At 37.7% G+C, this 15,772-nt stretch overlaps 1 protein-coding gene across 13 annotated transcripts in view; it reads right to left on the bottom strand.

Annotated features, from left to right (window-relative positions):
• Positions 1-2,069: 2,069 nt before the first annotated feature.
• Positions 2,070-15,772, bottom strand: part of hspg2 (heparan sulfate proteoglycan 2) — a 161,121-nt gene continuing 147,418 nt past the window's right edge. For 10 of the 13 annotated variants that reach the window (XM_047379871.1, XM_047379735.1, XM_047379941.1 and 7 more), the window contains 16 exons: positions 14,352-14,454; positions 14,147-14,256; positions 13,959-14,067; positions 13,748-13,846; positions 13,432-13,653; positions 12,308-12,552; positions 12,048-12,219; positions 11,510-11,632; positions 11,175-11,231; positions 9,192-9,273; positions 8,983-9,061; positions 8,592-8,639; positions 7,242-7,312; positions 7,046-7,129; positions 6,726-6,829; positions 2,070-4,456 (listed from right to left, as the gene is read on the bottom strand). In XM_047379871.1, the coding sequence (XP_047235827.1) occupies positions 4,284-4,456; positions 6,726-6,829; positions 7,046-7,129; positions 7,242-7,312; positions 8,592-8,639; positions 8,983-9,061; positions 9,192-9,273; positions 11,175-11,231; positions 11,510-11,632; positions 12,048-12,219; positions 12,308-12,552; positions 13,432-13,653; positions 13,748-13,846; positions 13,959-14,067; positions 14,147-14,256; positions 14,352-14,454 (1,881 nt within the window). In that variant the 3' untranslated portion in view covers positions 2,070-4,283. The remainder of the gene's footprint in view (positions 4,457-6,725; positions 6,830-7,045; positions 7,130-7,241; positions 7,313-8,591; positions 8,640-8,982; positions 9,062-9,191; positions 9,274-11,174; positions 11,232-11,509; positions 11,633-12,047; positions 12,220-12,307; positions 12,553-13,431; positions 13,654-13,747; positions 13,847-13,958; positions 14,068-14,146; positions 14,257-14,351; positions 14,455-15,772) is intronic. The other 3 variants (XM_047380018.1, XM_047380554.1, XM_047380093.1) reach the window with 2 other exon arrangements.

Below are 15,772 nucleotides of genomic sequence, written 5' to 3' on the forward strand. Positions count from 1 at the left end.
TGCCTTTGCTTCTCCTCCAATCCAGGGTCAATTGGTTGTTCTAAATTAGGCGTATGTGTGGAGACCCGGGATGCTTATTTCAAAAAGAAGTAGGACAGGAGGAAGCAACAAAACCAAGGATTGACGCCATGGACCTTGCAACCTTTCACTTTAACAGAATCATGACTAAATCAGGTTAAAAATAAATAAATACTTGCTTAGAACTAATTGCTGGGCTTGATTGTATACATAGTTACTGTTTGGTATCACATTGTATTGCCTTTTACAAAACAGGCACAGTGAAATGTTACCACCTCTATTTCTCTGACACAACAATGTTTTGACATTTAAACGCAAGTATCTTCGACATTCCACTTTGTTGTGAGACTGGACTGTAGGACATGCAAAAAATAAAGGAGGACTGATTGTAATACTTATAAAATAAATAGAAACGATGTAAATTTGCTCATTGGATGGTGTAATTTGTAGGCTCGATGTGGAAGAGAAACAGAAATATGGAGTACATTTGAGAATCAGAATGTTTATGTATATATTATGTAAAATTCTTCAGTCCCTAAATGGATCAGAAAAACACTTCTTTTATTGATTCCTTATTTTTTTAGTGTGGTTACGCTAGTTAGTTATTAGCAGTCAATATCTTACTTGCAGAAGGCATGTGTCAGTCTCTATATCTAGGGTGGATTGCACTGGATTTTATTTGGAGTATCAGATGAAAAGGGTTCAATACAAATGCTGGACACTTTATTGACCTTTGTAAACATTTTTGAAAACCATGTATTGTAAACACAAACATCTGACAAACAAACAAAACTCAGATATGTAGTGTATGCTGATAATGACCTGATGGAAACTGGTGACACTGTAGCACAGAAACAAGTGAAAACAGGAACTGAATGAACAGAGAACAAAAAACAAATAAGCCTATTAATATTGAAAACAACACACACACACACACACACACACACACACACACACACACACACACACACAATGTCCTTAAGTCATAACACTGATACAATTACATAGAGGCAAAAATGTCTTTTAGGTATTACTTTTATGTCAGTAATACCTAAATCCATTAGATTTGTATTTCAATTTAAATTCTGGATCAAAATGATTAGAAAAGTTAACAAAGATAGATTAGTACTTTAATTTCTTTACAAATTCTAGTTAACACAGTTTGTGAGCAACTCCTGACTTTAAATATTACCAAAGAGGGGTTGGCAGAGATTTATTTTTAGAGCAAAACATTAAAAGCAGGATATCAGAAGATAAAATAACAGTATGTTGAGATTTTGGAAATTGTCTTTTTCCCTCCTCATGATTTTCCCTTGCAAAAGCAGCCTCAGGTGAGCAAGGTACTGTTTGCACTCGGACCTTTATGGTAGCTGTGATAGACAGTGAAAAGATCCATGTTCAGATTTCACATAGCCAATGTAGAGAGGGGTAACTGTGCTGATGGGTCTTCTAGAGTGAAGGATTTCACAGTGATGAGGATGAATGAGAAAAAAATAGTTATACACGAATTTAGAAAGGATGAGTGAGATTAAATAATCACTCAAAAGAATTTGGAAAAGGGTTGTGATAAAAAAGGAATATTAGAAAGGAATAGATGGGATGAAAAAGTATCAAAAATAGAGATTAGGAGGATGAGTTGAACGCAAAGGTTGTGCATAAGGAGAATGATTTGGATGAAAATAGGTTAAAAAAAAGATGGATGAGTGTAACAATGAGATGGATGAGTGTAAGACTGTGGTCAGAAATACAGCCTAGATGGAGGGACTACTGAAAAGGGGTTGCAAGAAGCACTGAAGAAGATTGAGAAAAATATAAATGGGTTGAATTAAAATCCTAAATACTTTTGTTGTCTTTGTTTTCTGTCTTACATTCAGAACAAGCAGTGTAAAATGGGATTTCTCAGAGATCAAATGCATGGATTACCTGGATTTTAACCATAGGATTTGAGGATTACTTGTTTAAATTGATACAAGTCATTAAAAATGAAACACTCTTAAAGGAACTAAAACAAAACACAGAAATGCAGTGTAAAAAAAGGAAATCTCACAAGATTACAAATAGCACATGAATTCTGTTTTATTTAGGAAACACAGTGAATGGGAGAATTTTTCCAACATGGGTATTAAAACAGTCCGATCTAAATGACATGCAAACTGTATTCCAGTACTTACATTAGGTTTGTTAGCGAATTTGGTTTTGTTCTGAGGTAAACAAAATACCCTTTTTTCATAAACCAACATAAAAATTTCAGTTATTAATTAAAGTGGACCTTCTAACAAACAAAAAAAAAAAAAACTGCAACTGTTTTTTGACAAGTTCGTATTGATTGACATATGTGACAATCCAGTTTAAGGTCAAATACCTAAAAGGCTGCCTACAACCACAGCTGGACCTCCTGCTCTTCTTACACCTCTCTTTCATGATAACATCAATCTCATCCATTAATGCATTTGAAGTCTATGATTTATTTTCTAAAGAATAAGACCAGCTTTTATTCACTGGACCAGGGAAGCGCAAGTCAAGTACAGATACATTGTGCAGGCAATTTGAGAATTTACTAAGTGGGGGAAGGACACGGTGTGTGGGAGACCATACATAGTAACCCCAGGTAGTAGAAAGTTAATCAATCAACAAGAGCTGTGAAAAAAACATGAAAGCAAAACAAAATGCATGAAATAAATAAAATGAAGTGGAAAGATGCTCATTTTAGGATGATCAAAAACACATATATTCAGCTAACAAACAGTAAGAGAAAAAAAGATTTATCAACCCCAAAATACTTGTCACTGTGATTTGCCATGTGGTTGGAAAAAAAAAAAGAGTAAGCATGCTTATCAGAGCTACACTACAGATCACAGCACCCTGCAGGAGGTTTCTTCTGACCAAACATGAACCTAGCTGTGAGCTGCTGTAGATGAATCTACATCTGCAGGGTTAAACAACCCACAGAGCCTTCAGAGGTGTTTAGCTTTCCATGTTGAATCTAAAACTACCAGACCTGACTTTAGGGTAAAACCCTGAGGGTTGGCCAGTACTGGGTTGGCCCTGCTGAGGAAATGGAAACGGACACAAACAAACACCTGGCTTAAACTGGAGTGATCTGTGAGAAATGGATAGAGTTAAAACATACTTGAACAACATATTTTCTTTTCCCATCGGACATAGTTATCTACCTGACTGGCAGATAGTTTACCACATAAAATAATATATTCAACAAACACGCATAAAAAAATGACACCTTTTTTTTAGTTTTTAACTCCTTTTTGAGATCTACTCAATCATAAAAGGCAAGTGGAAGCAACACACCATGCCATATCTTAGATCAATGTCAAAGTCCATGCATATCAACAAAAAACTACTGCTTTTAATTGTTGTTAAACTACAAATAAAGCCAAATTACTAGAAAAAGATCTCTACATGTGACAGAGGCACATGTTGCATCTTCATGTCTGAAAATTAGCACCAAGTTTTATTTCTTTTCATAAAAAAAAACAAATACACAAAAGGAAGACATAAAAACGTGTTGTGAAATAAACAGTCATACTTGTAATAATTGGGGTTATCTGTTTGTATTTGGCATACCTAGTTGTGTACTGGAGTAGCGTGTGACTGTGACCATGTGTGCTCATCTCCCATGAGTTTGCCAAGCATGCTCGCAGATAAAGCTTTCCCTACAAAAGTGAAGGGGAAAAAAAAGGCCTAGATAGTTTCAAGTAACAGTAGAGTTAGGCCAACAAAAAGCCCCTAACACACAGTATAAGAACCTAGAACAAATTCTAGGAAAGGTAAAGAGCAGTTGTAATGTTAGTTTGCATGTTTTCCCTCACAAATATTATATATATTCAAATGTATATAAATTAAAAAAATTCAGTGCTGTCAAAATATCTCCAACTCCATAGGATCTGACCCATCTTAGAAGGGCTACTAAGCTTTACTGTTAATCTTCTCCTGGCTAAAAGTACTGCTGGAAGAATGAAAACCTTTATCAGTCCTTCATTCAGAATACAACACTGAGACAGAGAAGACTTTTAATATTGTTTTAAATGTTGCGTTGATTTTGGTTTTGCTGCACACAGATAAAAGCATCGGTTGAGTCATGGTTTGTTTTCTTTTATTTTGTTTTTTTGGTAGCAATAAAGCACCAAGCTTGTTTCACACTCTATGAGTGTGAAGTCTCTCTGGGGGGGTCTGCTGTGTGTTAAATCACTTCATAGTCTCTCTGGGTGTACGTGCTTGTGTGACTGTGTGTCTTTGTGCATGTATGTCTATGAAGAGCAGGGTTGAACGTTGTTGCTGTTGGCACTGTGAACCTGCAAATCAATCGCCTGGGCTGGCTGCTGTCCTGACTGAGCGTTCGTCAGCATCAGGTTCCGAATGCAGCCTGTTATTCCTGACGAAAACTTTCCTCCTGTCATAGCAGTCATCCGTGGGGCTCCACCTGCACGACACAACAAACACAAATTTGAACCTTAGTAGAGCATATCAACACCTCATATTTGACCTGCTACCTACAAGAGTTGGGTTGAAACAATTAATCGGATTAATTGATTGTTAAAATATTCAACAACTAATTTATTAATCAAATAATCATTAACTGGAGTATACAGACTCTAAAACATGTCATTTGCTGTAAGAGCAACCCACTCAGAGCAATAATTTGGTCAAAATCGTACAAAAATATTCACATTGTGCATTTAAGATGAAAAACCTTCTTGCTCTATCCAGAACTCCTCAATTGGTCTAGCTTTAGCTTCACCTGGTTCAAATTCTGTAAAGAAAATCTCCCATTAAGCACCTTTTGCGATCATATTATTAATCGATTAATCAAAAAAATAGTGGACAGATTAATCGATTAGCAAAATAATCATTAGTTGCAGCCCTATACAAAAGAATTGCTTTTCTCCAGATCCCTTTAAAATGCCCTAAGTGAACCATACGTTTAATTAAAACAAACTCATATTCATGAGGGTAGAATCGCTGGATCTTCAAATTAAGAGCATTTTTTTAATAATCAGGTTGTTATAGTCAAGCTGTTCATGAGTAGACAGTAGCTTTTAAGGTGTCTCAAAATAGGACAGAAAAAGTTTAATTGCAGATTATAATTTTATCTTTCTAAATCAGAAAGATAAACTTTAAAATAAATCCGAATTAGTTGTAACTTTCAGTATTGATTATTAGGTGATAGTATGAAACCTTTAGTGTCAATGCTGACATTTAATGATATTTTGAAAAAGTTATGTAAAAACCGACACAGAAATGACTTCAATAGTGATAGCTTGCTGACATACAGTAATGGTATTAATGAGGTTTCTCTCAGTCAAAATAAGGTGGTTTAAACAAAAATAGATGTTTTTTAAATTGGCTGTAAAAAGTCTGAGACTGACTGATGTTTGATAGATTAAAGACTGACTAATTTACAGTGTTAAAATCATTTAATGTACCTTAAACACGCTACATCACCAGGTTTCTGAACAAACGTTTTCCTGGTTTAAGAAAAAAACAGTTTACTCTTTTGGAAAGGACTGAAGCCATATGAGAGAGGACAAATTGAGGAACCCAGATTAGCAAACAAACCTTAAATATATTCAAATTGTTCTTTGTCTTGTCTCTTGGTTTAAAATAACAACTAGGGAGGCTATTTGGCCACACAGGCACATTTTACAACTGCTGCACTGGCAATTGACGCATCAAACCTTTACATACAGTATGAGTGCACAACAAATCTGCCAGCACTTTAAAACTGGCCATCCAAGGGCCGCTGTTGGTGATGCAGAGGTTAAAGTGCGCAACCCATCTACGGAGGACTTAGTCCTCGGCGCAGGCTGTTGCGGGTTCGAGCCCCGGCCTGTTTACTACATGCCCCCCCCTATTTTCTGTCAACTTACTTTTGAAAAAAAAAAAGAAAAATAAAGATCACTAGTGCCTAAAAACATAAAAACTGCTCCTCCAAATGACCTTTAGAGGGTTTTCAGTAACAAATGAAGGGCTGGAGGATGTGCGTATATGGTTATCAAAAAAATAAGAAAATTATTTTTCTGAAGTTGCTTAGAAATTATGTATAAAAACATTAACTTCTTATGAAATTTTCAAACTGTTAAAAAAGTCATATAAATGACAATTTTAGTAAATTAAACTAAAATAACACAAGAGTAAATATTATAATATATAAAAGACCACCTGTATCGTTAGCAGACAGCTTACTAGAAAAGTTAGCATGTTGAAAAATCTCTAAATGTACCATTAATGTTTTATTTTTGCACAACAAAACATGTATTATGGTATAATTTCAATATGGTATAACTTCAAATGGCTAAATATAATAACAACTAGATGTTTCATGTTGATGATTGAAATTTTGTGCATTCACTTTCTATTAGGCTAGGGGATGTTAATTTATCTTCCTACTAGCAACGTTGTACTTTAGTTACCTTAATAATTTAAAGTTTGGTTTTTAGACTTGTCTATGACCTTTTTCTGCTGCTTTGTGGCTGTAATTAGAGGTAGGTCAATACATTTGCCATGTTGGTCAACAACATCGTTGCTATTTCAGCCTACTAGAACCATTATTGTAAAATAAATTGGCAAAAGCAAATCACAGTGGCCAAATAAAATAAAGAATTATATTCCTTGAATTTTAAATATTGGCATCAAGCACTGAAGAACCTATATTGGCCAACCTCTGAATGAATACTGTCAGGTTTGCTCACCCAGGTATATGCTGCCTTTGGTGTTGACCATGAGGCTTGGGCCTTTAGAGTGTCCATGTTGTTGGTCTCCTTCATCGATTTGAATATAACCATATTTTTCAACTCTACAAGACAAAAGAAACTGAATGTTATGACAAAATGATGGCAGCATTTCACGACAAGGGGTCTGGATGGTTGAAGAGTAAAAGAAAATGAGCCATCAGTAGTTTTCTTTGCATTTCTGTCTACTTGTCTTGGCAGATAAAACAGTCTTTGATTAAATGTTGTGCAACTAAAATTGTTCCTCCCAGAACATCAATTAAAACTGAAAAGAAACGCACCTGGCTGCTGTGATCTTATGCCACTCTCCATCATTGATGGCCTTTGTTGATCTTATTCTTGCTTCTCCACTGCCCAACTGGTAACTAAACATTATACAAATAATCATCATTCCTGTAAAATAACCGTGAACTTAAAGTGATTTTTGATACATCATCTACAGCTCAACAGAACAAGAGGAATTAGGTGAGGAATCACCTGAAAACAAGGTGTCCGTTCTGTAGGCCAAGGCTGATGAAGTCCTTGCCTTTGCCATGTTCTCCAGGTACCTAAAAACAAATGTGTAAAGTCAATAAAAGGAGGATTTGTTTAGTTATTTAGTACTATAAACTTCTGGCCCCTGACTCAGTGGTTTATAGTAATTTTCCAGATTAAGGACTGTACTGAATAAACACACTGTGATTCCATTTGTGGAATATGTCAAACAAAGTTCAATGTGACAACAAAATCTTCCATGCAACAACACATTGTACAAAATGCAAGCATAAATGCACACATTTTAATAACATATATGTACATTTTTACCTCAAATGCAAAGTAAAACGTCTTACAAAAGTAAACACACCCCATGAATCCTTCCACATTTTGCCACATTATGACCTTTGAACTGAATACAATTTGGGGGGATTTTTTGCGAAAGTTGAATATGTGTGACGTTGATGAAAATTGTACGTGTTGCTCTGTCTGTTTTTGGTTGTTGTCTTGCTTGACCTCTCCACTAGTCTAAAGTCTTTTGCAGCATTTTTCTCCAGCATTGCCCTTTATTTAGCTCCATCTTTTCAACCAGTCTGACCAGCTTCCCTGTCCCAGCAGAAGAAAAGTGTCTCCACTGCATGATGCTGCCACCACCACTTTTTACTGTAGGGTTGGTGTGCCCAGAGTGATGTGCAGTGTTTTAACCCCACACAGAGTTTTGGGTGCGTTAAAATCTGCAGTTGTAGTCACCTCTGAACAGAGCATCTTCTTCCAGGTGTTAGCTGTGTCCCATTCATGGCTTTTGGCAAATCGCTAGCAGGATTTTATATGGTTTTTTTTCAACAATGTTATGTCCCTGTTATGCCACACCGGCCAGATTTGTGGAGTGCCTGGCTAGTAGTTGTTGTGTTGAAATAACTCCCCACCTGGGCATAAGATCTCTGCAAGTTCTCCAAAGTTACCATGGGACTTGTGGTAGATGGCCATCTCTTGGAAGGTTTGCGAATGTGGTCTTTCTCCTTTGAGACGAGGAATTGAACACTGATCTGAGATGTTCAGTTTAGTTCTGTTCTGGACTCCAAATTATTTGCATAGGATTTTATTTAGGGGTATTAGAGTGATAGCAGCTGAAAACAAATGCACACCACAAAATGGAAACCATGTATCTTCCTACAATTATGCACTCCGTTGTGTTACCACTTAAAATCACGGTAACATACATTAAAGTTTGTGGTTATAACATGACAAATTGTGAAAAAGTTCAAAGGCTACTACTTTTCAAAGCACTGTACCTCTGTAATGCTAAAACAGATTTCAAAGCAAATACAAAGTGTTTTGTGTTGGACTGGATACCTTTTCACTAGCATGCACCTTTCGCAAATTTTGTGCGCCTTTGGTCTCCTGAGGAAAATGGAGGGCGAGTTAATAGAAGCACATGCATGTATTTAGTGGTGTAAGACAGCCATTGATCTCAGCCAGCATGCTTAGCAATGTTACAGCATCAGCAGCAACAGTATGAATTTTACATAGTGATGATGATAGAATGATACTTAAAGGACAACTGTCAACGAATATTATTAAAAAAAATCTGTGAGGGTAACACATTGTTAAAGGTGAGGTAATTATGAGGATTAACGGTGCAGTTTTTTGGGGGCATTGTTAAGGGACGGGGGGCAATCTGATTATCCTATGAGAGCGGTCAGATTAGAAGGGAATGCTCAGTTGGAGGAGGGGCAGAACTTACCACTCCCTGCCATAGGATCAGGCCCTCAGAGGAGCTGGTGTTGATTTCCATTTCTATTGTCTCTGGAGAGTCATGGGCACTAAAACAGATTAAATAAGGATATAAACAATTACTTCTTCAGCACAAAACAAAACATATATATATATAAAGTCAGAATATATAATCTTTGAGAAATAAAAATCATCTAAAAAGAGATAAAATAAATTTACCTTCTTGGGAAAACTGATTTAGGAAGAGCAATCCAGCCATCATTTTGGAAAAGAGCTGAATACTGGGGAATACCGGGGGAATCTAGAGAAATACATGAAAAAAAATAAGCTAAGGCTAAGTTTATAATAATAGTTGTTATGGCTCCCTCTAGTGGTGAAAGAAAAAAGGACACCATGTTTTAGTTTGGGTTAGATAGAGACGTATACCGTCACAAGTCCCTTTACATAGAACTGTCTGTGTTAATGCTGCTTAAACATTGTATAACTTTTAGGAAAACAAATAACATGTTATACCTCACACAAATACAGAGCAAAGCATATTTTGGTCCATTTTGTCAATGTTCCATTGTACTTCTATAGGTAGATTTAGGGTGTTAGTGAGTTTTAATAAGCTAATTTTCACCTGTGAGGTACAAAGTTATTTATTGTCTCTGTCTCTGTTAAACCCATATCTGTATTACAATATCATAGTCCTGAGTTTCACCTTATTTACAGAATTAATATACAAAGACAAAGCTCCATGATGATGTAGACATTACTAGCACTTGATCACCAATCCTAACTGGTTGCAACATCTTTGACCTCTCGGTGAGTTTCTTGGCCAAAAGGTTTGATACTGACAGAAATCTTATTGGTCTTAAACATTTAAAATGAGTCAAGGATGATAGAAAGAGCGATCAGAAAATATCACCCTGTCATTTTGATTGGATTACAAGAGCAGAATGGATGCTTAAAGAGGCACTGGTTCTTGAAATTGATCTACTTTTGAAGATCTAGAAAGTCTTAATGCAGAAGAGTGTTTCTACAGAGACAGGGAGGTGAATGAGCTTTGGATGGAGGCATAACGTCATGAACAGCAGCAAAGAAGCCACCTTTTAGCAAGAACTGACTGACATTGTGCAGGAAGTATCAGGATTGGACTGCAAAGGAGTTAAAATAATTTTCTTTTATGAGCCCCCCTTCAGACCACTATGGATATCTAGAAAAAGTACTGTTCGGTGAGAATAAGGTAAAAACTGCCATAAGACATTAAAGCATCCTGAGATCATTCATGGTGGGCTTGCCTCACTGCTATGAATAAAGTATGGGGTCCTCAACTTTACACAACAATCCAGGAGCAATATGGTGATGAACATGATAGAGCAACGTGTCACAAGGTGAAAGTGACTTGGGGATCAAAACATAAAAATTATTAGTCCATTGAGTGCCAATTCCCTAGACTGTAATCCCAATGAGAATCGATTATATCTCTGCAATAACTTGATGTATTTCTCAATAATAGCCTTTTCCAACATATGACATGTTGATTATAAGACATTTAGACATCGGTATAGCCTAGAAATATCTGAAATAAGCTCAAATATCACCTGAAGCAGCAACGTTTGTCAGTCTCAAAACTTTTGACCATGATTGTGGAAAAGATTCAAACTTGCAACATGTTAAATGCATGTCCAGCTAAGTCATCCAAACAATAATGGCAGTGTTTCTCCATAAGACACTTGAAGCTGTTAGTAGTCTGAGTTCAAACGTTTCCAGAAGAAGAAGACTGAATGCCGTAACCTTTTAGAGCTTCAAAGAAAACACGTGTTCTGTTTGTTGTGTGTTGAGCAGGCAGTTTGGAAGCAGCAAGGCTTGAGAGTTGTGAGTAGGCATCTCAGAGACACAGACATGAAAACAGGGGGAATTCCATGTTTCTGCCCTTCCTGTAGGGAAATGGCAAAATAACTGTTTCCTGCCCACAGTCTGTCTCCCTGACACCTTTTATTTCAGATGCAGAATTCCCCTATCCAAACTTGTAAAAGCAGATAAGAGTCTCAGATGCGGGTTGAAAATAGACACATATTTTCTCTGTTTCCGCGCACGCATGTTAAGAAAATAGACAGTTGAGTTCAGGCATTGTCTGGACGCTGGGCCCCTCAAACCGAAGCCGGGGCCCTGTTAGTCTCGGTCGTTTCAGGCAGACTGAACATTGAGATACTGTACCATTCGCCTCGCTGGTTTCAGAACTCCGTTGGGCCTCGGGGGAGGTGAAGACCTGGCCTGTGTATGCAGGATACAGCCATGAGAGAGCAGAAGAAAGACACGTGTAGCCATTTAGGGTTATCCCTCCCAGCATGCTGTTCAGTGCTAGGAGTGACCTGAGAGCTATTGGAAAATCTAGGCCATATGGGTTGCATGTTTCTGCCTTGGTCTTTTTGCTGTGATGATTATTACCTCCATCCACAGAATGCAGATTTAAAGATCAGCTGACATATGTGCTGCATACAGACTCGCATCATCAAAACATGCAATCACATGCTTTTCTTGCGAATACTTACTTTCATCACAGCTGAGGCCTGTGTGCCCAGCCGTACAAACACATTTGCCTTCGACACAAGTACCGCCATTTTGGCACTGGGTATCGCTCTGGCACAGAAATTTCACCACCTCACAACGTTCACCTGCAGGGCCACAGACCAAGGGAGAATCAGGGGTGAAAAGTTGAGTCATGTTCATTTTGTCTTGCTTTAACCTGTTTAATCAACCCTTCCCCAAATATTGACACCCGTGGGAAAGATGTAATAAGGACCTTAGAAAAAAAAAATCATCTGTATTTGTAGCAGCGTAACCTCTCACTGAAAAAAATATGAAAATGTAGGACAATTTCAATACTTTGCTCAACCCTATTTTGCCAATTAGAGGGGGATTTGTCTTCTTTGGCAACATTACACAAGGTTGGAGATTACAGAGCGATAGATTTCTGACCGTTTGTAGCAAGCTGAGGAACAACAATGGCTGTAAAATTCATTCACTCATCGAAAACAAGGAAAACTGACTCCTGAACAGATCTAACAAGTTGTATTTTAAAACACTGACCTTCAAATCCATCTTTGCAGAGGCACTGGTACTCATACTCTCCACTGGACATGCATTCCCCACCGTTCAGGCAGGGCCGGCGGTCACAGGGGTTGTTGGCCACACATCTGCTAATTGATTTGCTCTCTGTGAAGCTGTAGGACAAGTCCACCTTCTTGTTGTTGATGGAAACCTACAGATGAGGAACAAGTCTTAGCTTCCACAACCAGAAAAATACCCAGCAAATTGTGTTCAGTTCTCTCTGTTCAGAGAATCCTCACCTCTCCTATGCAGCCATCAAACATCTGAGTAATATTTGCAGGCTTGGGCAGGATGTCCATGCTTAGCACTCCCCCGAGGTACATGGGAGTGTGGATATTAAGGCCCTGGGCCTTTCCTGGAGACATTCTCCTTTGCACTGGGCCCTGGTCCACCCTCAGGTGGCCAGCCGCCTTGTTTCTCTCTGCTATAACTCTGTGCCACTGGCCCAGAGAGACTGGCTGAGGACTGAGAAGGACTGCCTGTCCTGGAGGTCAAGAGAGGTTAAAAACTCTTCAGACTAAATATAAAAAACACACATCCTGCAACACATTCAATAAGTAAAAAATAAATAAAGCCTTTTTTAAACTGTGGTAAAGAACCTTCTAAAAGTATTCACATTCATTTTACCACAGGTTCTGAATTGGATTTAGGTGCGGACTTTGACTAGCCCATTCTAACATATGAATATGCTTTGATCCAAACCATTTTATCATTGCTTTGGTTGTATGTTTAGGATTTGTGTCCTGCTGGAAGGTGAACCTGCACCCCAGTCTTAAATCTTTTGCCATCTTTACCATTTTTTTTTCCAGGTTTTCCATGTATTTAACTCCGTTCATCTGAGCACTGACTCCGACCAGCTTCCCTGTCAAGGAAAAGCATCCCTACAGCATGATGCTGCCACCGCTGTGTATCAATGTGGGGATGTTGCATTTAATTTTTATTTCAGTTAAGTTTAAAATGTTAGTTTCATTTTGATCTAATCTGGTCAGAGCACCTTCTCTCAAATGTTCTTGATAAGTTTGCAGTTGTGTCATATTCTTTACATTTTCAGATGATGAACTGAACAGCGCCCTGCTCAAACCTTAGGATCTTGTTCTATAACCTAACCCTGCTTCAAACCTCTCCACGTTATTTAGAGGTATCAAATCAAAGGGGGCTGAATGCAACTGGATGCCATATTTTGATTTTGATTTTTATTCTAGGATCATTAGGAAAATTAAGTATATTTTTCTTACACTTCACAATCATGCATCGCTTGTTACATAAGAAAATGTGAAAGGGCTCAAGGATATGAATACTTTTACAAAGTGCTGTATATTCTCATACTACTGTCTACACTGTAATTATACTAAGTTGTGTTTACCTGTGCCAAGTTCATATCTGAACTCCACATGTCCCTCCACCATTGAAACAGCCACAAAGTCCTCCACCTTGGTTTTTTTACCGCCACAGAAGAACATCAGGCCATTCCTTTCCAGTGGTTTGAACTCCAGCTCAACACGGAGGTCATCATGGACATTGGTCAGGGGTGGGTAAGCTATGTATGACTCATCACCATCAAACAGTGGGATCGTCACCAGCTCACCTGGAAAGAACCAATGGATTCATGGATGGGAATTACTTGAGTTTATGTATGCATTCATGTTGTTATGAATGATGAAGTCTATTGCTTGATATACCTTGCATGCATTTGCCTCCAAACTTGCCCAGATGGCAGCGACAGTCATAGCCCAGGCCGCTTGGGCGGTTTATGCAAGTAGCATCAGGTCCGCAGGCCTCTGAGGGAGTCACAGTTGCAAAATGTTACAAACAGAAGGAATCCGTCTTATCTGAGGTTGCAAGGCTACCTTTTACATTTATTAATAGGCTGTATAAGTGATTCACATTCACCTGAGTGGCAGTGCAGAGATGAGTGATGCTGGCAATTGCTGCCTGTGAATCCTCTGGGGCAGGTGCACTTATACAAGCTGGCCTCTGAATCCTCACACCTTCCTCCATTCTGCAAAATGAAGAAAAATAAGTTGCCAAGATAAAGAGGAATCAAATGTAGATGAATTATTTAGATGATTTAAACTGACCTGGCATGGATAATCTTTGCAGGTGGGACAGTTTGTGACCCCGGTAGAGCTGCGGTCGAGTTCTTTAAAGATTACTTCCTCTCCCTGGATGACCAGCTGACGGATACAGCCTTCGTAAAAATCAGAAAAAAACAAGTTGTTACACAAATAAGAAGTCTACTCCAGCTTATATTTCCCTCAGAGAGTGAACAGTATGAAGTCTTACCCACAAAACCGGTCTTAATACCAGCTGTTTTTGCGATTGATGTGTAGTTGGGGTAACCACCCACATGTAGCTCCTCATTCAGATCAAGGCCCTGGAACTTGCCCTGAAAAGCAGAGTAAATTAAATTTTAAGTGACAGAAATATAATGATGCAATTGTTTTTAACATGGTATTTCTCATGGGTTCATCCTGTTTTAAATATTGATGTTTCCCTCTGAGGTTAATTTTTGGAAGATATAACATTCCCTTTCAGTGCTTTTTCAATAATGATTTTTGATCCATTTGTCAAGAATAATAAAATGTAGGGCTGCTCAGTATCAGGAAAACACCCAGTTTGCATTATTATAGTTGGCTGATTACATTGGTTGGATGACACTAATCCACATCTTTCTCTTCTGTTCCTTGTATCCTAATAACAATGTCCTCATCACTTCGTATTAGGTTTAACTTTCAGACACTAAACTCTGTTAGTGCTGCTTCAGTGACAACGCCAGCATCAACTAAAATGTATTAGCCTACTAAATATTGCACCCAAGCTGTTTGCTGTTGTGATATTGCATGTACTGATACTGTGATGATGAATGCCTTTTAATATATTGTGCAACTTGGGTAAAAACTGACTATTTCTTTGTACTGCTTAAGTAGTATCAAACTATGGGCAAATTTAAACTTTCCTTGATATCGATTAACACAACATCTGGAGTCATCATTTAAGAAAAATCTGACTTTACCAAATAAGCATTGATAACAAAGATTGTTCCTTGGCTTTTTGTAACTGATATTCATTAAAAAGTCATTTAAATAATCAGCTCTGTTGTCAAATCAACATTTTTCATTCACAAAATGTAGTCAAGGTAAAGCTATCGCTTTCCCAAAGACTTTGAAGCTATGTTTTAACTTTCATTTCCTTTAATGTGGCCATAGCCACTTTTTCAGTTGTTCTAGAACTAAGCTTTTCATATGTTGATGTACGCACCCACCTCCTCTCACTCACATACGGGTGGAAATATGGATTTTATTTGTTGTTCCTTTTTGGGGGTTTACGTGGAATGACTTCAGCATTTTTAGATCTGTTCTACTAACTCTTAATGACTTCCTCTTTTTTTGTTTAATTTAGATGTTTATGTTTGCAAAACAGAAATGGTCATTTTGAGTGTTTATCAGTGAGAGGTACCCTCATGAGGCGAGTCTGATATTAGAAATTGCTGCCAGAAGAGGTTTTTATGTTTTGGTGATGGTAAAAAAACATCTGACTTTCCCACGCAGAATTGAAATTTTTAGGGACATTTGGAATTTGTAAAAAATAAAATGCATAAGTACACTTATCAACCAATCATGTTGTGCCAATGATCACAATAAACTGAAAAAGTCCTGTTATAATGCTGCTATGAAATGCATGTAAAGATATTGGAACTTGCTGTA

Source organism: Girardinichthys multiradiatus, chromosome 1 (assembly GCF_021462225.1).
Source record: "Girardinichthys multiradiatus isolate DD_20200921_A chromosome 1, DD_fGirMul_XY1, whole genome shotgun sequence".
In the NCBI taxonomy this organism is placed as follows: domain Eukaryota; kingdom Metazoa; phylum Chordata; class Actinopteri; order Cyprinodontiformes; family Goodeidae; genus Girardinichthys; species Girardinichthys multiradiatus.